This window comes from Tupaia chinensis, unplaced genomic scaffold (genome assembly GCF_000334495.1).
Source record: "Tupaia chinensis unplaced genomic scaffold, TupChi_1.0 Scaffold139871_1, whole genome shotgun sequence".
Taxonomy (NCBI): Eukaryota; Metazoa; Chordata; class Mammalia; order Scandentia; family Tupaiidae; genus Tupaia; species Tupaia belangeri.
The window spans coordinates 1531622-1558344 of NW_006199750.1; the positions used below are offsets into that span (position 1 = coordinate 1531622).

General features: G+C 38.1%; 1 protein-coding gene across 1 annotated transcript in view; it reads right to left on the bottom strand.

Moving 5' to 3' along the window:
* Positions 1-26723, bottom strand: part of LOC102499849 (lipopolysaccharide-responsive and beige-like anchor protein) — a 358799-nt gene that overhangs the window by 171697 nt on the left and 160379 nt on the right. Inside the window, exon 11 of the mRNA XM_006162336.2 lies at positions 7112-7264. Within this exon, the coding sequence (XP_006162398.1) occupies positions 7112-7264 (153 nt within the window). The remainder of the gene's footprint in view (positions 1-7111; positions 7265-26723) is intronic.

The window sequence follows — 26723 nt, forward strand, 5'->3', positions numbered from 1 at the left end:
TGCTGAACTGTGATTGCAGACTTCTAGCTCCCAGGACTATGACACAATCCACTTCTGTGTTTCCATCCAGTCTGTGGTACTTTTGTTACAGAAGCTCTGGGAAACGAGTAAAAGAACTATGTCAGCACTGTAAATTGAAAAGTCCTTTCCTTTCCCCCACAGATTTGCAGGACCAGTCTAAAACAGAAAAGTGTATATATCCTGGACTGTTTCTGGATTCTCTGCTCACTTCCCACAGTTTACTTCTCCCAATTTTCCCTAATTACTATAGCCTTGGAATAACTCTTGATATCTGGTAAAGCAAGTCCTCTAAAATCTGCACTTGTTCTTAGAGAAGATTTTGGCCATTTGGGGCCGTTACTTTTTAGAATCAGTTTATTACGTTCCATTGAAATGAAGCGAACCTGGTGAAACATGGACCATTTTTTCTCTATGAAATTTATAAATAAATTTGAGAAGAATTAACAATATATCTCATAGTATATCTCATTGTATATCTTTTTCCCACTTATTTAGGTGTCCTGTTTTTAAAACTAAACTACAAATCAGGACTAAAATCAAACCAAGTAATATTAATTTTATATTTTTCTCAAACATCATAAACATCTGACCAAATTCCTCCTCAGGGTCTTAGAATTGATGACCGTTTGGCGCTGGGGAGTTGGCATGGAGTGAAGGTGAGATCCACAGCTGAGAATAACCATTACCAACTGCAGCCACCCTGCTGTTTATATTCTTACCCATACTACTATCGATGAAGAAAATTTTAAAAAGCAACTGGAAAAGGAACAATAAAGAAAAAATCATGGTAGTTGGTGACATTTCAATGAAAAAAAAGAAAGGTATATTGTCTGATCAGCTCTCTTAAGAAACAGGTTTTTTTTGTTTGTTTTGTTTGTTTTTTATACATTTGCTATAGAGTAGTTACGAGAGAGAGAGAGAGAAAGGGAGGGAGAGAGAGAGAGAAAGGGAGGGAGGGAGGGAGAGAAATTTAAAAAAATCACCCCCAAGGAAGATGGCCATATTACAATCCCCCCTTCTCCATTCTTCTCTGAGGATTTTGGGCACATAATGCATACATATGTTGTTTTTCAAGCCACTGGGTCCAGACGTGAACCTCACAGTTGGCTATGTGGGATCCCGCCACCTTTACCACCTTGCCACCAGCTGGCCTGAAACTGGTTTTTTAAATGCCATTACCTCACACTTTTTCTCCAGCAACAGGAGCTTAGTCTCAACTATGCTATCAGCACTTACGAATGGTAAATTTTCCATCCGAAGGAAAAAGTTACAGAAGTCTGACTAATTCATTCAGACATATAAGATCTACGAAGGTTTTAGTTGAATAGATTTGAATTTTAGTAATGGATAGGTAAATACAAGGTTGATGAAATAAAATCTAACTTTTTTCTGTTAAACAATACTTTGCAATGATAACATCTCTTTTAATTTGTCTAAATATCCTATAATGATAATGAAAGACGATAGTATTTTATTTTTCTTCACCATGTCTAGCATAACTGTTCCTATCACCATTGTAGAATAGTAGAGAGGGCAAAAGTGACAAAAGATACACAGAAGTAATGTGATGTTCACTGATGACCTCAGAATAATTCATCAGTAGAATGGTTCCTTTGCTATTGGGTCATCAGAAAAGTCCTGACTTTTCTGAGGACCAATGACCCAATAGATTCATGCCCCCACTGCAGGCCTGGAGGAGCTTTCTTTAACAGTTATTAGAGAAGAAGTAACCTCTATGAGGGCAGGACTGTCACCCATCTTATTCACTGAGGCCAGTAGTGTCTTTCCATTAAGTAGGTACTCAATAAACACAAACTACATGAATGAATCACTATTATTATAACTTGAATAAATTATATATCTATGAGCTAAAACAACATGCTTTACTTGGCCAAGTTTTAGAAATAGTCCTATCGTGACTGTTCAGAGTATGGCTTTCTTCGTTTCTTAATTCGACTTAAAACTTGAAGGTTATAAGAGGTCATATAATATAGGCCCGTAACACTGACATTATATCATAAGAGATAAATGATGAACATTCTGAACTCATATATTTTATGTTATTTCAAAGTATGAAAGCCTGTTTCTCATTTATATTTCTGAAGCACTATTTGGAATAAAAATACCACCTACCCCTCCATCACAGTTCAAGTAATATTAGAGAACACAAACCAATCTCAGGGATTTAATTAAACTACTGTGGTTTTACCCTGATTCCAACTGTTCAGAACAGAGAAAATATCATTGATTTGGCTGAAAGACAGATCAAACTTAGACGATCTATCTTTGGTACCTACCTTGTCTTCTGTACCTAACTATCATCTCTTTGCCGACTTACCAATCCTACATTTAAATCTTCATTACTTACAGAAAGCTAAGTATCATCTCTTTGCCAACTTACCAGCCCTACTTTTAAATCTTCATTACTTACAGAAAGCTCTGAGGATGAAAACAGTTAGGTGAGAGAGTAGAACAGTTCCAGTCCTCTATTACAAACAGAAAATGCAGTATTACGTATCTACCATAAAAACCAGGCTCCTAAAATATACTATCCCCTTGACTTGATTTTTGAGCAACTAAATACTTTAAAAAAGACGTTCTGAGTATCTGAAAATAAGTGGGTCAGTTAATGAAGTCTGTGATCCCCTGCTACCCATGGAAGCTGGGCAATCTGTTATTACTCACTGTCCTATAGATCATCTGGTCTCGGTGCTGGTTTGCTCCACTCGTTAATAATCGGGAAAACCAGAAACCTGCCAACAGAGGGCTGGAAACAGGGACTGGTGCTGTCTGGCTGCCTGACGGGCTGCAGGAAATATGATTAATGAGTAAGGTATAATGATATCAGGAACCCGATTAGCACCACAAAAAGGTCACAGATCAAAGTAGTATGCATTTCATGAGCTATGATCATTGCATAAAATCTGTGGACTCGAAGAGGTAAACCAAGAAAAGGAGGGGAATAAAACCCTGATAACATGTGAACACGTCCATAAAAGACCCTACTAACAATTTAGTCACTTCTAGAAAGTTAACGGGAAATTATGAAATGGGCTGACACAGATGGTAACATGGGAAAGCTGTGTTCATCATGCTTGAATAACAAACATCTTTAAATAAATACATTACCAAAATCTCTCATACATTTACATGTAAATAAAAACAAGTATCTTTTCTAATGAAGGATTAAAATTACTAGAGATAAGAATGAAAATGACCAGAAAATTAAAACGACTTAGAGATTCAACTCTAAGGTATGTTTGCATTTAATTTGCGGTGAATTTTTTTTTTTTTTGGAGAGGTTTTTTTTGTTTTTGTTTTTGTTTTTTTTGCTATAGGGCATGTGCACTCACCAGAAAGACAGAGAGAGACAGAGAGATAGAAAGTGAGAAATCACCCCCCAGGGGCGATGGCCACGCTGCAATCCCTTCTCCTCCATTCTCATCTTGGGATCTTGGGCGTGCACGCGCACACACACCGGCGTGAGTTTAAGCCACCGGGTCTGGGACTCGAACTGCGATCGATTACATGGGAGTCCAGCGACATAGCCATTACGCTAACTGCTGGTCCCTTTGTGGTGAATTTTTACACAGTTCTGTTAGGAAATATAAATGAACTATGATCTTAAACTGTAAAATTCACTGGAATCGGCACCAATGTTATTACTTATAACAAACGTGCAGTTAATACGGTAAAATACTGTTTTGGATACGCCCTTAGCCGCAGTTCAAAGCTGCTGGGAATCTCTGCTGCAAGGTGAAATCTTCTTTACCTTGGTTCCACCTCTGTCTCCAGAAGACTTGGCTCCTCTGAGGTGATGGCCGTGGGGAGAGGCGTGGCTCCCCTCAATTGACATGATTAAGTTTTCCAAACTATCAAAATACTGGTGTGAAACTGGAACTAGAACTCAACTCAAGGATTATCTCTGCCTCTTATATCTCCTCTAAAGGAAATAAACATACTAACAAACCTCTTTGTACTTTTACTAATAGCAATTATGGTAAAGACGAATAGAAAATGGCTTCCCTGGAGATGAAATTTTGAGGACTGTGTTACTAATAAAATAATCAGAACATGATATTTTTCATAAACATATACTCCTTGAGAATGGAGAAGAGATTTTATACTTTTCTTGTATTATATAAATATTACTTTAAATTTTTTTCATAAACATACACTCCTTGAGAATGGAGAAGAGATTTTGTACTTTTCTTGTATTATATAAATATTACTTTATATCTACTTAACAGAGTTTAACATTTTGAATAGCAATTTCCAAAGCACTATTAAAAACAAAAAGACAAGCCACAAACTAACTGAAAGATATAAATGAATTTTATAGAGAATATATGAAGATCTCTTATAATTCTGTGATAAAAAGACAAAAAGTTCAATTATAAAATTGGTAAGTGATTTCAGTAGATATTGACCAAAGGTTATATATGAGTAGCAGATAAGTCTGAAAAGATGCTTGACATTATTTAGTAGTCATTAGGGTAAGGTTAATTAAAACAACAATTAGATATCTACCATTCCAGTAAATAGCTAAAATAAGTAAGATGGATATTTCCAAGTTACAGTAAGGATAGGAAGAAATTGGAACTTCATATGTTGTTGGTGGAAATACAAAGACAGTACACCAAACATAATTCTAACATGTAACCCAAGACCCCACTCCTAGGGGAATCTACCCAAGAGCAATGAAAACAGATGTCACTTTTTACACAAATATTCCTAACAGCCCCAAGCTATAATAGCAACAAGACAATATTCACCAACTAGTACAAACATAAAGAAATGCAATATATCCAGGAAATGGAATACTATTGCAATACAAATAAATTAACTTCTGACATATGCAGCAACATGCAGGAATCTGGTAAATGCAGCTGAGGGGAAGAAGCGAGGGACCAGGTGGTGGTATGAGGTGAGACAACCTACATGGGAAGTCGTGGGTTTGCATCCCAGGATGCCCCTGAATGTCCTGCCTACAGGTACCCTAGGATCGGAGCCATCTCATATCAGGGAAGAATCGCAGCATGGGGGTGCCTATCTCTCTGTCTCACTCTCTCTCTCTCTTTCTCATGGAAGAAATGAACTTAAAAAAGTCAGGCACCAAAAGACAACGTATTGTATAATTCCATTAATATAAAATATATAGAAAAGCAAAACAAGAAAGAATTGGTGGTTCCTGAGGCCAGGAGGAGAGCAGAGGCTGATAGTGAAGAGGCACAAAGAAAATTTTGGAGTGATGTAAGTGTTCTTTCTGTTGTTTTTTAATTTTGCCAGAGGACGTGTGCACTCAACACAGAGAGAGAGAAAGAGAGAGACAGAGAGAGTACTCCTCGAAGGGGAGGGCTATCCTTTCGGGATTTGGGGCATGCATGGACATGCACCCAGCATGTTTCTCAAGCTGCCAGGTTTGGGACTCAAACTGCATCGTCAGCCATGTGGGATTCAGCTGCCTTCATCACCACGCTACAGGCTGGCCCTTGGTGTAGGTGTTCTAAAGTTGAGTTATTGGTTATCGTAATGACCACACAACTGTATAAACTTAGTAAATCTCACCAAATTGTATACACTTCTAAAGAGTCTCATTTCCTTCTATTTTAAAAAAATTATTGTTATTTAATATATTCAATCGCCATACATCACTTAGATAATAAAGAGATTTTAGGGATGTGTATCATGCCGGGTAAAAAGCCTCATTTTACCATATGTCGATTATACCTCAACTCATCTGCTTGAAAAGGGGAGAGAATCAGTGAAAGGAAAAACGTTATGCGGTGAATGGGCCTTCTACTCACTTCCGCACACCCCTGGGGAAAAAACACGCAATCATAGACAGCTGCCACATCTCGGCACCCTTCAGAAATAAGCTTGGTCTTGAGCTCTCACTTTAATCAGAGAAACAAAGACTCTTCAAAAATGCTTGGGGTAAAAGTAAAATATTAGGTGGTTAGGAAAGTCGTGATGTATTTTTCTGTTTTTCTGTGCAAGAATGCATCATGACTTTCCTGACGACCCAATACAGCAGGCACCACGAGACTGCTATAGCATAACCCCAGGTACCATTTCCTGTAAGCTAGAGAATATTCTATTTTACATACATAATTGAAGTTTTAGAGTCATAATTTCAAAGTTACAAATGGCGAAACCAGGGCTGAGAAAGGTTAAACTGCTATGGTCCCATAATGGGCGAGACCCAGGACTGGGAAATCTGGTCTGAACCCAAAGCCTGTATTCTTCCTATCCCCTTACATCACTTCCGGTATACAGAAAACGTGAAACTTTAGTAATGATGAGGTGGCAATGAGGATCTGAAAGGGAAGAGGGAACTCAAACTGTGGACAGGAAAGTTAAGGACTGCCTACCTACAAAACCAAAATGCAATCATTTATTCGTATAAGTTTAAAGCAACGCGTTCCTTTTTAATACAGAGGATGGTAGAGACATTCTTTTTAAAATCCTGAGAATGAAGATCCCCAGTTCCAAACTTTTATGAAACTTAAAAAGCAAGAAGGAAAAGTCTTATTACTAGCTCACAAACTAATACGGAATCAGTATTATGGATGAAAACAAAGTGTCCCTGAACGAGGATACTAGACTTGTTTAGCAGCGTGGTCATTAGGATGCTTTCAAGTTTTCATATTCTGAATTTTCTCTGAAAATTTTCTTTGAAAGATGGATACAGGATTGAATGTGAAAATCTTATTTCTATCACCAAAATGTACTGTTGCCTTCTAACCGGAGACACAAAATTATATCCGTTTCCTTGAAGAACAAACCCATTTTTGAAAAGCACACAGTTCCAGTTTAACTTATAACTTAGAATTAAAATTCTGAATTATCACATACATAAAAAAAAAATTAAAATTCTTCCTAACATAATAAATGATTGTATCTTTCAGTTCAATAAAATTATATGACATCCATATGGCCAACAACTGTCACAAACTACTGTCATTTTTGGTTATCCCTATCAACTATAACTTTGTCCAGAAGAGCGAGGGTTAATGATTCTACACCAAAGATGAGAGACGCCTTGAGAATAGGCTCTGACAGACAAGGTGGATGACTGCTATCTTACCAATCTGTTTATGCGAACAAATTCTTCGGAGGTTTTGGCCCAAGGAGGAAGTTCGACATCAGACACTACCGTCCCATCATCCATCACTCCAAGATTATAATTATTGAAGTTGACAAACATCTCAGGGAGATAATAAAATTCAGGAATCAACTCCTATAGAAAAAGAAAAGACAGAGTTATTCTATCAACTGTGGGGCCTAATCATTTTCTGCTGTGCAAAAGAACAAAATAAACAAAGGGGATTAAATTTTCTCTTTGCATATCATCGTCCTATCACAAAGTTCTATTAAAACAGACAGGTCCTAGTCGATCGAACCTAAGTAACAGCTTACTGGTGTAAACACACCTTATAGGATTTCCTTCGGAACACATCTCCTAACCCCAACATTCTTTAGTACCAATCTGTGAGTGATAATTGAGGTTCAACAATATATATAAACACGGATTACCATGCTATAACGTAGGTCTAGAAAATAACCTGCATAAGAAACTGAGTAAATTAAACAGGACTTTAATAACGACACTTAAAGATATGCTTTAATGGAACATTTAATAAGCAGAAAAATGCAGCTGCTTAGAAGCTGTTTCAGGGGCCCCAAAGATCAGACTTGAAATCCAGTCAGGACATGGGTCAACGGCTGGGCGGTCTTTCAGATACCCCCTCAGGGCCAGCTAGGGCAGGCCCGGCTTTCCAAACAGCTGAGTAAAATAGGGAGGTCATCAGATTTTGGACAAGGTCAGTATGAACTTGCCAGAGCAGAGAGGAAAAAAAAATCCAGCAGGAAAAAAAACCTCCAGCGTCCATGTGAAATGTTGCTTGACTCTGAATTGTACATCCTTTGTTTATAATCATGATAATTAACTAAGAGGGTAGAAATAAGCTTGCCTTCCAAATGCCTGACAACCGCCTGATCATTATTAGACTTAAAAAACACTTAAACAACAAAAAGTTTTTTAAAAAGGAAGGCTACTGTTGAGGGTTTAATCATAAATGAAATTGGACAATGATCAAACATTGTAAGGTTCTCATCTTCACTAAGTCTAATCGCCTAAACGGGTGTGAGCGATGTGTGCTATTTCTGCAGCCAAAAGCCATACCCGGTTTGAGCTAACACTGATGTGTGGTAGGAGCCAGGTGCTAACGCAAACTCTCACTAAACTTTATCGCATTTAATCTCTACAAGATAAGGTGTCATCTACATTTTAAAATGAGACACAGTGATTGAATGCATAAAAAGTTAATAATGATAATAGTAGAAATTATAAAAAATAAACTAAGGTTCAAAAATATTAAGTAACTTGTTCAGCCTAAACATTGCAAATTTGGAACTTGGACTAAGATTGTCGAGCTCTAAAGCTGATGTCTTTAACTATCAAATAAACACAACTTCTTTTTATGTAGTATGTGCACTGCTAAGTGTTAGAAGTTTAAGTTTTAAGCATACACTTCAACTGATTTCAAAAAAGAAAATATAACCCTAAATATAAGCTTTTAGTTCTTTCATCATAAGAAAGCAACTAGTTCTCCTAACAAATGTCTATATTATATATGTTTATATTATATGTATATATAATATACTACAATATGAAGAACATCAAGCTAAAAGGGAAATTTTTAAAAATTATTATTTCACTTATTTATTTCACATGAGCTTTTGCCAGAGAAAGAAAGAGAGAATGAGAGATGGAGAGTTAGAAAGCAAGCCGCCAGGTCCAGGACTAGAACCATGGTCACTCATGTGGGAATTCCAGTGCCTTAACCACCATGCCGCCTGGTGGCCCCTAAAGAGGAAAAGTTTTACAATATGCTATAATTGTTAGTTATCTAAATAAGAAGTTAAGTCATTTTACAGCCTTATTTTAAAAAATATATCTAATTTCATTTGTTGTAATTATTATTTTTTTAATTTGACCAGAGAGAGACAAAAAGAGAGAAAGAAAAAGTGAGAAAGCAAGTTACCAGGTCCAGGACTCAAACCATGGTCAAGCATGTGGGAATCTAGCCCCCTTAACCACCACACCACCTGCCAGCCCCAAGTCATTTTATAGTTTTCAATTATTAATTTGCACAATGAGCATTCGGGAAGTTTCCAATTTTGAGGAATTTTATCTAAATGTCCTATTTTTATGATATTTTGATATTGATGAGATCACTACTTAAATGTCTTATTCTGCAATACAGAATATGAACGTCCTGGGACCAGCGGTTAGCATAACGGCTATGTCGCTGGACTCCCACGTAGTCAACTGTGATTCACATCCCAGACCCAGTGGCTTAAAACTCACGCCAGGCGCATGTGCGTGCGTGCCCAAGATCCCAAGAGGAGAACGGAGGAGAAGGGACTGCGGTGTGGCCATCCCCCCTGGGGGGTGATTTCTTGCTTTCTATCTCTCTGTCTCTCTGTCTGTCTGGTGAGCGCATGCACCCTACAGCAAAAAAACAAAACAAAACAAAAAAAACCTCTCAAATAAAAAAGAATATGAACATCCTTATTTATTCAAAATCTAAAGTAGTGTTTGCTTTAATTAAACACAGAATTTTTTTGGTAAGTTTTTGTTAATGTCCATGAGTGTGAGAGACAGCCAGACAGAACCCCCAAAAGAGGCTCAATGCCTCAATTTACCCCCAGCCTACACCAGCACGCATCAGGGGCACACTGATGTCCTGTATATTCAAGGAGGTCTCTGGACTTGAACCAGGAATCGCCCTATTTGGATGGGCCTTGCAGAGCTTTGCAAAATTTGGGAGACTGGCCCAGTAGGTTGCATGGTGGTTAAGGCTCTGGACTCCCACTCAGCCAGGCGCAGTTCGAGTCCCAGACTCAGTGGCCAGAAAATCATTCTGGGAGTTGGTGCATGTATGCCCCAAATCCTGAGACTAGAGTGGAGAAAGGATTGTGGTGTGGTCATTCCCCCAGGGGGTGACTTCTCACTTTCTCTCTCTGTCTCTCTCCAGTGAGCTTACGTGTGTTACATGGAAAACATTTTAAAAAATCTTTGGAGATCAGTCATTTCTATTGTAAATAAGAAATAATATATTGAATAGTAAAAATATACTGCCAAAAAGCACTCTTTATGAAGACCAGGTCTAGACGGCAGAATGGAACAAGTGACATTGCACAATTGTCACTAGAAATAAATGCACCTTGTAATATATGGCACCAGAAATACTATGGTTTTGTATATTTTTCCTCTATCTTCTACATCTGTCATTTTATTCAAATTACTCAACAAATTGACAAAAGTATATTTGCTCAAAACAGAAATGCTCTCTAGCTCTTTAACAAGTTCTAAACTCAGTTAACAGAGAAACATATTCCCTACCCAGTTTATTTATAAGAATTTACATATTTTTTATGATTTTAAATTATTTTGTTACTTGACTATTGACACCTTTTCCTAAATATAAATTCATTTTAACTAAAAATTAAATGGAGGGGCCAGCAAGTGGCGTGGTGGTTAAGGGCGCTGGACTCCCGCATGCCCAACAGCGGCTCAAGTCCTGGATCTGGTGGCTCATTTTCTCTCTCTCTCACACTGTCCCACTTTTATCAAATTAAAATAAATCAATAACATTAAATAAGATTTTTTTTTGGAGTGGTTTTTGCTATAGGGCATATCCTCTCATCAGAAAGACAGAGAGAGACAGAGAGACAGAAAGCAAGAAATCACCCCCCTGGGGGGATGGCCACACCGCCATCCCTTCTTGTCCATTCTCCTCTCAGGATCTTGGACACGCACGCACACGCATCTGGTGTGAGTTTAAGCCACCATGTCCAGGACTCGAACTGCAGTGGACTACATGAGAGTCCAGTGTCATAGCTATTATACCATTTGGTGGTCCCAAATAAGATAATTAAAAAAAATTAAATGGAGCAAAAATATAAATAAAACAAGGTATTTCTAATAAGCGATATGAGGAAAGCAATTTAAAAATTTTAAGTCTTACTGGACCATGTTAAACTCTCAGCTATACAGACCAACGTATGGTCTGATGGTTAAGGGGGCTGGACTCACATAGGCAGCTACACAGTCTGTGTTCCAACCTGGCAGGTTTAGAAACATGCTGGGCACGTGTGCATATGTGTCTAAAATTCCAAATGGAGGGAGAGATGGAGGGGAAGGGATGACAGTGTGGCCATTTCCAAGGGAGCTGCTTTCTTGTTTTCTTTTTCTGTCCTTCTGGCAAACACGTGTGCCCTCTGGCAAATTTAAAAATAAAAAATTACAGCTATATACTTTCTATATTGCTGAAAGGTAGTAACAGTAATTTCCATAGATTTAATTTGCAATTTCTAAAAGATATATATTCATAAATTCTGTACAACAGAAATTATTAAAATATTTCACAATTTTAAATTTAGTAATTAAAAATTAAGTTTTTATTTCACTTGAAATTTATCTACACATGAATGTGTGTTTTGGTCTTTTTGCTCATTGCGAAACCCTGCAGTTTTCATAGTAGTGAGGCATTTCCTTCCTCAAGAATATCTGTAATGTTCAAATTGGAAAATTATTTGCTGAGAACATATATGTGGATGTACTTGATTGAGACAATGCACAGTGTATTTTGGATGGAAAATTCATTTGTGTGTTGTGATGGTGTAAAGTGAACTAATAAATAAAAAAAAATGAGAGAAAAAAAAGAATATCTGTAATGTTCAGAGCAGAAACCTTGTGAAAGCATCCTTTTTTTTTTTTTTCTAAAATCATAATAAAACAGTCTAGGAGACGGAGGTATCAAAAGATACCATTTTTAGAGATGAGAACTAAAGAAAAGGCATAGCATTTCCCCCAAGATTTTAAAGATCTGTAGTCACTTTTTTCACCCTGAGAAGAAGGAGAAGGATGACAAAGTTAGGCCAAAACCCCGGGGTGGGGAATGCTGAGCATGGTGACTGCACGCCATGCAGTGTCTTCCTGTGAACTGGCAAAAGGCCGACTCTGGGCTAAGAGAATCCCCAAGGGAACTCAGTTTGGTAAACAGGGTGAGTACAGGCTGGATAGCAGCTCCTAAATGGTCCCTTAGTCAAGTGGCCTTTCACAGAGAATAATGTGTTTACGAACCACTGGCTCCATGCATAAGCACTTAGGGAGGCTAGTCCCTCAGCACCAGGGCTTTGGCACTGGCATTATTTCCTAACCCGAACTTGGTATAATCCACAGAGCTGCTTGTCTCCGAAAGACCACGTGTCTCAGACAACGAGGAATGACTAATGAGCATGATGGACTGGAGATGTGAGGACGGGTTTTCCAGAAATCAGCATAAACCTGGATTCTCACTGGAGCCTTCAGAAAAGGAAGTCCCCGCCCTACCCCTCCAACGACTATGGACCATGAACGAACCTCTCATTAGCCTGATTTATGGCACGGCTGAATTCAAATTGGATGTTGCTTGTACACTGAGTTGGTCGTTGTGAGTGTTATATGCATTTCAATGATGATAAAAAGTTACCAGTATTTAAATTGGTAATATATGTCTAAAAAACAAAATGTAGAAAGGATTCAGAATAGGCAGAAATAGCGGGTGGTTGGAAAAGTCATGAAACATTTTTGTATAGAAAAACAGAAAAATATGTCATGACTTTTCTGATGACCCAATACAAACAGAATGTAAATGTTACCTTTGAGAGAGAGATTAATACTTACTAGAAGTTCCTCCTAATTGATTATTTGATTTAAGCCTTAGGTAGATTCTCTCTCTCTCTCTCTCACACACACACACACACACATAATACACACAAGTTATTTAGGCTCTCATTCTTTGTAGAGAACTGTGTTAGAGACAGGGATACAGAAACAGGCGTGTCTTTTGGCATCCTCTCCCCCCAGCAAAGACAGATTTAAATTAATAAGAGTAAAAGAATTTATTATTAAGAGAAAGTAAGTTAAAGAAACGAACACCACTCTTAGAAGTCCAAAATACCAAGTTATGTCTGACATAGCTGGGGTGCTTTGGTATGTAGTATTTCTCTAGTACAGAAACCACAGGTCTGTATTTGAATTGTCTGTAAAAAGAATTTGTTATTAAGAGAAAGTAAGTTACGAACACCACTCTTAGAAGTCCAAAATACCAAGTTATGTCTGACATAGCTGGGGTGCTTTGGTATGTAGTATTTCTCTAGTACAGAAACCACAGGTCTGTATTTGAATTGTCTGTAACTCTCACTACACTGAAGGCTCTATGAGATGGAGGACTTTTCACCACTCCATCCCCAATCCCAGATACACTGTGTGGTATATATTAGGCAGAGGATAAAAACCTGCTGTGTGAATGAGTGAGAAATGGTATTTAAAGTCGAAGATAAGCAAGTCGAGGGGAAAGAGGGGAAAGAGAACAATTCTGACAAGGGGAATGCCTTAAGAAGAGCTACAGAGGTTGAAATGTGCATACCATTTCTTGCCAATGAGCAATGAAGAACAATATACTGGGTTTAATGAGATCTATATAAATGTGGTGGAAGATAAAGTTGAAAAAGTTGGTAGAGTCAAAGTGTGGAAAGCCTTGAAAGCTTGGCTACAAAATCTTAGCCTTGGGACCAGCAGTTAGCATAACAGCTATGTCGCTGGACTCCCATGTAATGGACCATGGTTCGAGTCCCAGACCCGGTGGCTTAAACTCACACCAGGGCACGTGTGTGTGCATGCCCAAGATCCTGAGAGGAGAATGGAGGAGAAGGGATTGTGGCATGGCCAGCCACCCAGGGGGCGATTTCTCGCTTTCTGTCTCTCTGTCTTTCTGGTGAGCACACGCTTTTCCTTATCTCATAGATAGACTACTTTTTTTATTTAGTAAAAGAAAATATTCTCCAAAAACAGAAAAAAAAAAAAATCTTAGCCTTTTTTTTTTTTCCATTGGGGAACTTTAAAATGAACATAAATGTAAAATAGACACAAGTTTACAAGAAATTAACACTGAAGAGAGAGATGATGATGATTCCACACACACACAGGAAAAGGCACATCATCGAAGCACAATTAAACTGCTAGGAGAGGGAGTGCATACACAGTACCGGTATCCCTGGATTCTGCACCTGTGACCCCACCAACCAGGAATCCCACATATAGCAGGCTACAGAGGATGGAGGAAGTACAATTTGGGTATTGGCTGGGGTTGGGGTGGGAGTTTTACATAAATAAAATGGTTAATAGGAGTTGAATATCCTTTTCTATTTATTGTTTTTCTTTTGGGGGGCCAGCAGGTGGCCTAGTGGTTAAGGTACTAGACTCCCACAAGGCTGACCACAGTTCAAGTCCTGGACCTGGAGGCTTACTTTCTTACCTTCTCTTTCTCTCTCTTTCTCTCTCTCTCTCTATCCCTAGTTAAACTAAAAAATAATAAATAAAATGAAATAAAATAATTCTTTTTAAAATTTTTATTTTATGAGAGAGAGAGACAGATAGGTATACATGACAGGGTTTGGCCACACCACAATCCTCCCCTCAGATGTCCGGCTGGCCAGGATCACAGGCACACAGCTGTCCCCAGTATATTCAGGCCAATGCAGGATTCGAACCTGGGTCTTCCATATGGCTCCAGTATCACTCAGCAATGCCCTACCACCTGCGCCACCATGGCTGGGCTTAAATAGACTCCTTAATATAAAATAAACATGCTGAACTCAACCAGACACACCAATGTGTAATAAAAAGAGAGATTTATACATCGAAACGTTTTACCGTGAATGACAATGACAGTCACGTTTTACAGTACAATCCCATTTCAATCTTAAAAGCATCTTTCTGAGAGTGGAACCTTGATACAACATCAAATATTACAGTTCGAAATTATCTCCTCTGACAGCTGAAATTTAGTAACAGAGTCAAAGATTATGTCTTTCTAATACTCTTAATGCACATTTACAAAGTGAAGTATGTTTTAGATTCATCAGAGCAGAACGTTCAGCTCTAGATAAAAAACACATGTTCTGCAATTCTTTAAAACATCAGTGGAAAATGATAAGTAAACAACACTGACAGAAGACAGATATATTTACAATTCACATTTCTTCTGGCTTGCTGACAATAATTTGAATCTCTATCACTTAATAAGGCAGATGGGTCTTAGAGGCAGGTAACATGGTTAAAATGTACTGTATTATCTCCTAAAATAAAAACGTGAAAGGTTCAGGCAGAGGTTACACCACGGTTCAGGATAAGCCCATTGCTTTGATCACAAATCCCAAGGCTTTCATGGCATAATGACAAGGATTGGTTGTGACCACACATATGCTTTAGTTTTCTTTATTAAGGCATGACCCCCCCCCCCCATATGAATGGCCTTTGCAGTCGGGCTCTATGAGTCTCCTTTTGATAGTTACCAATCGTACCCAATGAACTAAAGACATCATTTCAGTAGATCTGGGCAAACATGCCAAGTACTAATCTGCGAACCTAAAGACTCAAGATAATCCAAACTGAAATAAAGATGCTACTTCAGAGTTCAAGATAAAATAGGTATTTCATGTGTAGTCAAATATTGAGATTCGGACAACTCAAATATTAGGAGGAGGTTAAGTTAATGACTTTAAAAGTGCACTTCTTAATGGACATTGAGAATAAAAAGATGTGAAACCGAAATTTTAGTTTTTCACTACTGGAACAATGACATATTTTATGAAGGGGAAAAAAATAAAGACCCTCCAAATACGCTTTTAAATAAACAAAAGAAGAGTCGAACAATATGTCATGTAAAAATAATGTGAAAATTCTAACAAATTTTAACTTTCAAGAATTTATTTTGTTAGCCAACAAATAATAAAAACGTTCTAAAAGGTTGACCAAAGGTCAAGTACATTGAATTGCATTGATAGCAGTCATTTTAAATGAACTGCACATCTGAAAGTTTTCAAACTGATGTTATGATTCGGCTTTTCCTTATCTCATAGATAGACTACATTTTTTATTTAGTGAAAGAAAACTCAAATAATTTTCAGAATTGGAAAAGGAAAATAATCTAAAATCCTACTAGACAGATTCAATAAATATCATGTGGTTTTGGATAGTATAAAACTATTATTTTAAATTCACTTAAATAAAGAAAAATCACAGGTTACAAACCAATAGATAACAGATCTGACGGAGAGGAAAGAATAATTGGGTTTGAGTCTTGTCCACTCAACTTACATGCTCCTAAGTTAATTTAATTTTTGTGACCCTTACTCACCTCAACTGCCATTTCTAAAATACAAGATTGTTATGAGGCTCAGATGGGATAATCCAGAACAAGTTGTAAACACACACACACACACACACACACACACAAAAGTCTGTATTAGAGAATAGTTTGTATTAGTATTCATGAACACCTGAATGAACAGCCTCCATTTTTTAAATCAAACAAAAATTTCATTAAGTTCACCAGTCAAAATATAAATTACATTTGACATATATGTATGCTTTTATAATTCAGGAACATACGAATATTTCATATGAATATTTTTTAAATGCCTGAATAGGGATTTAGGGGCACGATATATACATATCATGAGAAGAAAAATATTCAGTGTTTCAAGTAATTTTTCCAATGACAAAAAGAAAAAAACGATAGTTCTTTGCAGACACAAGGATACAAACTTCAATACTAAATCTACTATCTAATGATATACATTTAATCTACTGATACACACACACAAAAAGACTAAAAGGATGTGGCTAAATTTACAAATCTACTACAAAAGTGAGGGTGAACAGCTCAGTAGATGTGAGTATATTGCACTATTAAAGAGAAGTGAGACAGCTTGAGCTCACTTATTTGCGGACATGAGCAGAAAGGAAGAAGAGAGAATGACAGAAAATGAGAGTGTGACAAAAAAATAAAGACAAGAGAGGAAGGAAAGTAGGGAAGAAAGGCATGGGTGTATTAGCCAGAAACGTTCAAATGATACATGAAAAAGGATAAGATCTGAATTTTACTTTGCTTAACAATTTTTTAAAGATTAAATATCTGTATGAAAATAGAAAGAATGATAAAGTATTTCACTAAGAAAATATAACTGCTGAATCATCAAAGTTTAAGATTTTTTTTTTTCCCTTCAAAAATTAAGGATAATAAGAGATGTATTTCTAGCAATTATGTTCTATAAACTGTAGCTAAGCACTTTCTCATAAAGGGGCCTAATGCTGATGCTATCAGGTCCAGGGAATGAATGAACACAGTAAAAGATGTGTTGCTAGGGAAAATAGGAACCTAATTTATCTTCAGTTTGCAGACCTGTGGGGTTTCTGAGGTAGGAGAGGCCAAGTCAAAGGTCTCATGTTTTATAAATCTCACAAGACACAAATAAAACTATTATATAATCACCTCCATTTGTATTATTATTTAAAATACATATGTCCACTTGAAACTTTTAAGAGTGAATCTCGGAAGCTAAAATTAAATCATATAGTATTACTGCATAGTTATATATTTAAAACACAGTTATGAAGTCATTTCTTAGGGTTTAATTGCATTCTACTTACTTAATTGTAATCATGGAGTACAGTTCACTGACCCTACTAACTTTACAACTTTTACATTCACCACTGAGAACAATACATAGAGTAAGAGACTTTGATCAAGATGTCCAGTGGGAAGCAGCATGCAACAGTCACTTTGGCAGTCAAGGTGTAAAATAATAGCTACTCATACACATTTTAACTGTTCTTTCTTTTTTTCTTTCTTTCTTTTTATTTTTTTCTTAAGAGAGACTTTTGCTATAGGGCACTGCAATCCCTTCTCCTCCATTCTCTTCTCAGGATTTTGCACACACACACACACACACACGCACGCCCAGCATGCGTTTTAAGCCGCCAGGTTTGGGCCTTGAACCACAGTCGACTACATGGGAGCCCAGTGACGTAACCATTACACCATCTGCTGGTCCCTCAAGTGGAATGTCTTTCTTTTCCTTTTTTTTTTAAAGGGATACTTTTTACTATAGGGTGTATGCACTCGCGGGAGAGACAGAAAGCGAGAAATCACCCCCAGGGGGAATGGCCATGCCACAGTCCCTTCTCCTCCATTCTCCTCTTGGGATTTTGGGCATGCATGTACTCGTGCCTGGTGTTGAGTTTCAAGCTGCAAGGTCCAGGACTTGAACTACAGTCAACTACATAGGAGTCCAGTGAATTAACTATTACACCATGTGCTGGTCCCTCAACTAGAATTTCTAAGGAAGAACTCCTATGATTAATAAAGATGTGAAGTTTTCTGAAATGTGAAAACATGACAGAAACGGCATACGAAAGGAACCGAAGCACCCAGTTGAAATCAGCGGAAAGTCCGCTTTGTTGAGAAAAGCAAAGCGAGAGACCCTATTGGCCTCTGATATCGTGCTGGACAGCATTCCTAGCTGCCTGGGAGTCCAGCACTCCACATCGTGGCCCTGGGACCATTGAAAGGAAGTTCTAAGACCCACAGGGCTACATTACCTAAGTAAGTATCTCATCCTGGTTCATTCCACCTCTCAGGACCCAAGTATTAATTGCAATAGCTGCAGAGTGGCACTGTTTTGAGAACAGATCAGTTGGTGAAAAGATACTGACACCAAGGACTCATGACTTGCAAATCTTGCATCTCTGAAAGCTTCCCAAAATATCACCAGACCTGTATGGGAAGCTGTAAAGACCATCCTGGCTAGATGAGAAGTCGGGTCATGACCCTAGTACCCAAGCCCAGGCAGCATTACGCACTTCACAACGTAGACTGACCGGTGTAGTGGAAGGACTGCTCTCTACTCACAGAAGAGACTGAGAAAAGTAAACATCCCCCTGACTGACAGGCCTGCATTACCCTTCCTCCTCCACCCCGGTCCAAACTCTGGAAACAGCTCCCAATCCATTCTGTTGCCTTCTGCTGCACAACTTCTAAGGATCTCCCTGAACCATGAGTATGAAAGGAGGGAAGGAGAGAAGTGACTGACAGAGGGGAGGTAGCTGAGCTCAACCTTCTTGGGTGGAGAAGACAGAGGTAGGGCACAGAGACACACCCAGAGCCCCTCAAATATCTACTGGTAACTGCTTGTGCTGCAGAGACCTGTTCAGAATGCTCACCCCTGTTTTGCATCACAGAGGCTCACCCAGTGCCCTCATCCACATGGCAGTGCCCAGAAACTCATCCAGAGCCCTCATCCACACCAGGGACAGCCTTTGCCTCTCCCTTCTTCAATGAACTACCTGTGGGGAGGTGCTGAGGCTGTGAAGAGACCCAGGCACCGAGATAAACAGCTTCCTTGATGAAGAGAGAGCAGAGAAGTGGCAATCTAAACCCCTTGAGTCACAGCTCCTCAATCAGCACCCACTTCCATCTTATGTGCTACCTCTTCATGACACTGGCTATTATTTACTTTTGGCCAATATCTCCACTCAGTTGAATTGCTAGGAGAAAAGATTTCCATCCCCTAAGTATTTGAAAACACAAGCAACAATCCCACAGAGAAACATTTGTCGTTGGTATGAGTGAATCTATTTACAGGAAGAAATGAGTACTCTACCAGATACCTGCATATCAATGCAGGCACACAAGAAATATGCAAAGACAATGAAACATTTTGCCCCCATAGGAGCACAACATCTCCCCACTAATAGAAACAATGCAAGAAATCACAGAGAGATGAAGAATGCAAAATAGAAAATAAAAAATGTGTACAGCACATTGACAATAGGTTAGATCATGCAAAGAAAGAATCCTTGAACAATCTCTGAGTCTAATGCATCAAAAGGAAAAAAAAAATACCATTAAAAATGAAGATGATACATGACGTTTCAACACTATTAAGTGACCAAATAGTTGCATAATAAATATCCCAGAATGCAAAGAGATGGGAAAAGGCATAGAAAATCAATGGTATGAAATATTAGTTTTAAATTCCAAATCTAGAGAGATACAGATATTCAGAGTCAAGAAACTAAAAGGACACTAAGGAACCAGCAGATGGCTTAGTAGTTACATCACTGGACTCCCACATGGCTAATTGTGGTTCAAGTCCTGGATCTGGTGGCTTGAAAAATCACACTGGGTACGTATACATGCGTATCCAAGATCCTGGGAAGAGAAAGGAGGATAAGGGATTGTAGTGTGGCCATCTCCCCAGGGGGTGATTTCTCACTTTCTCTCTCACTCTCTTTCTCTCTAGTGAGCACATGTGCCCGAAGGCAAAAACCTCTTTAAAAAAAAAGGAGATAGTAAGAATCGTGCAAGAAGATTCTCTCAAAGACACATTATATTAAACATATCAAAAGTCAATGATAAAGATAGAATACTGAAAATGGCTAGGGATATGTGCCTTTTATTACTAAGGACATCCTGTCAGATGAAGCTATAGGGTGCGTGCACTAGCCGGAAAGACAGAGAGAGACAGAGAGACAGAAAGCGAGAAATCCCCCCCCGGGGGGGATGGCCACTCTACAATCTCTTCTCCATTCTCCTCTCAGGATCTTGGGCATGCACGCACACACACCCAGCGTGAGTTTAAGGCAACAGGTCTGGGACCCGAACCGTGGTCGACTACATGGGAGAACAGCAACATAGCCATTACACTAACTGCTGGTCCCTCGAACACTTTATTTACTCTTTAATGATTTCAAAACTACTGAATTAATTGAGAGTAAAATTTAAAAATTTTTTAAACAAATGATGATGGAAATATAAATACTCCAAATTCTTTAAGATTCATCAAAAGCATTACTAAGAAGTTTATAGCAACTAATGTTCACAAAAAAAAAAAAATTAGAAAGATTACAAACAACCTGATAGTGTATCTCAAAGGAATGGAAAACAACAAGTGAAACCCCAAAAATAATAGAAGGAATAATAAAAATCATAACAAACATAACTGAAAGAGAGAAAAAAAGAGCCATACCAAAAAAAAAAAAAAAAAAAAAGGGGTTTTTTTTAAATAAATTTTATTGTCTATATTGAGGCTTACAAAATGATTGAAAGATTGATACATTTATATAACTACATGTAGATAGTGAAATAGTTACTATAGTGAAGAAGATTAATATATGTATTATCTCACATTGTTACTTTATGTGTGAGATAAGAGCAGCTAAAATCTACTTATTTAATAAAAATCTCTGACCTATTTCTAGTTTATAATCTTTCATAAGCAAAAAAAATTCATGTTTTATGGATCTTTTATGCTTTTTTCTTTTATTCTCATTTATTTCTGCTCTGATTTTTATTACTTCTTTTCTTCTAGTAATTTCTTTTAAAGATTTTTGCCATAGGGCACATGCACTTGCCAGAGAAACACAGAGAAATAGAGAGGGAAAGTGAGAAATCACCTCCTGGGGGCATGACCACACCAGAATCCCTTCTTTCTCCATTCTCCTCCTGGGACTTTGGTCACCCCCCACACACACATGCAGTCAGTGTGATTTTCAAGTTGCCAAGTTTGGGACTTGAACCGTGGTGGGCTATGTAGAAATCCAATGCCTTAACCACCACACCTATTGGCTCTCCTACTAATTTTAGGTTTGGTTTGTGCTTGCTTTGCTAGCTCCTTGATGGTATGCTATTATGTTGTCTGAAATATTTCTACTTTTTAGATATTTATTGCTATAAACTTCCTTCTCAGTCTAGCTTTGCTTGCATTCCCATAAGTTCTGATAAGTTGTGTTTTCATTTTTATTTGTTTCAAAATACTTTAAAATTTCCCTCTTACTGTCTTCATGGACCTAGTAGTCATTTAGGAGTGTGTTTAATTCTGTGAATTTGTACAATTTCCAAGGTCCTTTTTGCAACTGTATTCTCTTGGTTTCTAGCTTTGTTTTATTGTGGTCAAAGTTCTTGATTTGGATCAAAACAAAAGTTGTTGAGACTTGTTTTGTGGCCCTTATATGTGTTCTATCTTGGAAAATGCTCCCATTGGAATGATAAGAAGAGTGTGTATTCCGCAGCTATGGGATGGAATATTCTGGAAATGCTAATTAGAGCCATTTGGTCGATAGCATGATTTAACTTGGATTTTTTTTTTTTAATTAACTTTCTGTCTAGATGATCTCTCAAATGCTGACAGTGGAGTGTCAAAAGTCTCCAATTATTATCTTATTAGAGATTATGTCTCCCTTTAGATTTAATAATTTATATGTTGGATATATAGATATATTTATCATTATTTTATCTTCTTACTGAATTGATGTCTTTATCATTATATAATTCTTTTCTTTTTTAAGGAATTATTTAATTTTATGTATCATTATAATTTTTAAAATTTTGCTACAGGGCACATATGCTCACCAGAGAGGAGACGCAGAGAGAGAGAGAGAGAGAGAAAAAGAGAGAGGAAAAGTGATAATATAAGCCACCAGGTCCAGGACTCAAACCATAGTCTTGTGGGAGTACAACACCTTAACCACCATAGTACCTATTGGCCTCTATAATCACTTCTTAATTTCTTTTTACAAATGTTTAACTTAAAGTCTATTTTATCTAACATTACAGTAGCCTCTTCTCCTTCTTTCTGGGTAAAAAAAAAATTTTCATCCCTTCACTTTCTATCTACATGTAGTTTTTGTTTGCTTGTATGTGTGGTTGTGTGTGTGTGTGTGTGTGTGTGTGTGTGTGTTTCTTTTTTTTGCACTTTCTCCTGCACCTACTGGAGAAAAATAGTGAGAAGGAAAGTGAGAAGTCATCCCCCTCACCCCCAGTGTTGATGGCCAAGATGCAATCCCTTCTCTGTTTTCCTCTAGAGATCTGGAGTATGCATGGACCCACACCTGGCATGGTTTCTGAGCCACTGGCTACAGGATTCAAACTGTAGTCGACCATGTGGGCATCCAGAGCCTTAATAACCATGCCACCTGCTGGTCCCCTGGCTACATGTGTTTTTACCAGTGAAATGAAAAAAATCTTGTAAACCTTGTAAAGAACAAATAAGATTTGTTCTTATTTTTAAATCTGTTTAGTCGATCTATATCTTTAATCCATTTACATGAAGGATTAGTATTGCTGACGACATATTCCTATCATTTTGTTCATTAGTTTCTGGTTATTTTATATTTCATTTGTCCTTTCCCTTACTGTTTATGTTTTCCTGATTTTTTTTTAAAGGTTTGATTCTCACTGAAAGCTGTTTTTTTGTTTTATTTTTGGAGAGAATAAACAACACTGACAAACCATTAAGCTGGACTAACAAAGAAAAACAGAAGACTGAGATAAATAAATAAAAGAAAAAAAAAGGGAACATTAAAACAATATCACAGAAATACAAATGATCCTTAGGAAGGGGAACACTACAAGCCTCTACAGACTAACAAGCTGGAAAACTTGGACAAGATTAATGTCATTGTGGACACATTCAATATACCTGGATTGAACCGGGAAGAAACAGAACTCCCGAATAGGCCAATAACAAGCAACGAGGTTGATTCTGTAATAAATCATCTCCCACAAAGAAAAGTCTGGGTGGGTTCAGGTCCAGATGCTCACTGCTAAATTCTCTAAGTCCTTTAAATGAGAATTAACACCAATTCTCCTCAAACTATTTCAAAATATCCAAATGGAGGGAATGCTTTCAAACTCATTTAATGAAGATGAAGCCACCATCACTCTGATACTAAGAGCAGGGCAGCAAGTGGCATGGTGGTTAAGGAGCTGAGTTCCCACATGGCTGACCACGGTTCAAGTCCTGAACCCAGCAGCTTGAAAATCATGCCCACACGTGTGCGTGTGTGCCCCCAAGGAGAGTGGAGTCTTAAGAAGGTACTGCAGCATGGCCACCTCCCCCAGGGAGTGTTGTTACACTTTCCTTCCTCTGTTTCTCTCCAGGCAGCACATGTACCCTATTACAAAAACAAAAGACAAACAACAACAACAAAAGAAAGAAAAGAGAGAGAGAGAAAAGATACCAAAGCAGACAAGGATACAAAAAAAGAAAATGACATAACAATGTCCCTGATGAATATAAATGCAAAAATCCTCAACAAAATACTGACAAATTAAATCCAGCTACACATCCAAAAAAACTGTATACACCACGACCAGGTATGTTTTATCGTAGATGCAAGGATGGTTCAACATACACAAAACAAGAAGTATATAAAAAAGTGAATAAAGAAATGTAAAAAGACACACAAAAAAATGGAAAGATAACTGTTTATGGATTAGAAAAGTCAACAGGGTTATGTCGAAACTGTTGAAAGTGATCCATAAATTCAACAGGATTTCTATCAAAATACCAGCAACATTTTCATAGAAATAGGAAAAGCCATCATATAATTTATCTGCAATCCCAAAGAGCCCACAGTGTGAAAGCAATTCTGTGCAAAAAGAATGAAGTTAGAAATTTCGAAGTCAAGGGAACCAGCAGTTAGCATAATGGCTATGTCACTGGACTCCTACGTAGTCAACCGCGGTTCGCGTCCCGGACCCGGTGGCTTAAAACTCACGCCGGGCACGTGTGCGTGCGTCCCCAAGATCCCAAGGGAGAATGGAGGAGAAGGGATTGCAGCGTGACCATTCCCTCTGGGGGGTGATTTCTCACTTTCTGTCTCTATGTCTCTCTCTGTCTGTCTGGCAAGAGCACACGCCCTATAGCGAAAACCTCTCCAAAAAAAAAGAAATTTCGAAGTCAATACCTAACTTCAAAATATTTAACGAAACCATAATAACCAAATCGGTATGGTGCTGGCACAAAATCAGACACACAGACCAATCAAACAGAAGAGAGAATCCAGAAATAAACCCCACAACATACAGCCAACTGATTTTTGAAAGAGGTCACCAGACAATTTGGCAGAGAAAAGTTCATGGTCTCTTGGAGGAGGGTAAAACATATTAAGTCAGTAAGTATACACATGTAGACCAGATGGTAAACAATACGAACAAAATCAATTTGAGAATAAATGCCTGAGGTGAAAGATGCAATTTTATTTTATTTTTTAGGTTTTTGCCATAGGGTGTGTGCGCTCACCAGAGAGAAAGAGATAGTGAGACAGTGAAAGGGAAAGTAAGAAATCTCCCCGGGGGGATGGCCATGCTGCAGCCTCTTCTCCATTCTCTTCCTGGAATTTTAGGTATGCATGCACAAGCGCCTGACATGATTTTCAAGTTACCGGGTCCAGGATTTGAACTGCGGTTGGCCATGTGGGAGTCCACCACTTTAATTACTATACCACCAGCTGGCCCCAAGGGAGACAATTTTAAAGAGGGAGGTCAGAAAAGGCCTTTTTGAGAAGGTGACATTTAAGCAAAGACTTGAAACAGATGAAGAATGAGTCCATTAAGGCTCAAGGAAATTTCTCAGGTGAAAGGTAAAGGAAAAGCAAACGCGGTGAGGTGGAAGATATCTGAAATATTTAAAAAATATCCAGCTTAGCTAGAACAGAGTGAATACATAGGGAAACAGGGAAAAAAAGAATATAAGAAAAGAAAAAAGAGGTCAAGGAATAATGGGATTTTGGAACGCAGGAATGGTATCGGGTCTTACATTATTAGGATTTCAGCTTACATCCTCCAGTTGGACACCATTTACCTACATGGGCAAACCTGCGAGAGGAGTAGGTTTGACAGAACGAAGGTCCGGATTTGGTTCTGGATATGTTCAATTTAAGATACCTTTTGTATGTTCAAATAGAGCTGGCGAGGGGAGACTCGAGTATACAGAGATAGACACTTGGGAAGTCTGTTAGACTCCCTTGCATTCAGAAATAGCTCAAAAATCACCGGGAACCAGCAGTTAGCATAATGGCTATGTTGCCGGACTCCCACGTAGTCGACCGCAGTTCAAGTTCTGGACCCAGTGGCTTAAAACTCACAGCGGGTGCGTGTGCGTGCGTGCCCAAGATCCTGAGAGGAGAATGGAGGAGAAGGGATTGTGGTGTGACCATCCCCTCTGGAGGGTGATTTCTCACTTTCTGTCTCTATGTCTCTCTCTGTCTGGCTAGCGCATGTGTCCTATAGCAAAAACCTCTCCAGAAAAAAAAAAAATCACCTATTCTATTAAGTCATTTACAAACTCACCTCCCATAGTCAGAATAAATTTCATTTTGTTTGTGTCTTACTATAGCACTTGCCACTATCCAACTTGTGCTAAAAATAGTTTCACATATGCCTGTGTTTTTCATTTAAAGAGATAGGTGGAATAGATTTATCCTACCCTGTCAACTCTAAGTACCCTCTACTACATATTACATAAAGTAAATAACCAATACATGCTATCTTAATTACACTGATTTCAGAAAATTTTAATTCAAGTCTCACAGGAAAGGTTCTGCCTGAAATTGGAGAACTAAACACTTATGCCCTAACAAAACCTGCTCATTCTTCCGTATTCTCTGTACACATGCCGAAGTCAAATTTAACCTCTCTTTCTCTCTCTTATCTCTCATAACAAATCAATCACCAACTCATTGCCTAAATATGTATTAAGTTTACCCACATCTCTCTGTCCACACTGTCACTACTGAGTTACGCCTTCGCTGCCTCTCGCCTAATTACATCAACTGTTTTTTTATTTAATTTTATTTATCATTATTATTTTAAAGAATTATTCTATTTAACTTTATTTATTTAATTATTTATATTTGAGCAGAGAGGGACAGAGTGAAAGAGAGACAAAGAGAGAGAGAAAGCCACCAGGCCCAAGACTCGAACCGTGATCAGCCATGTGAGAGTCCGGCGCCCTTA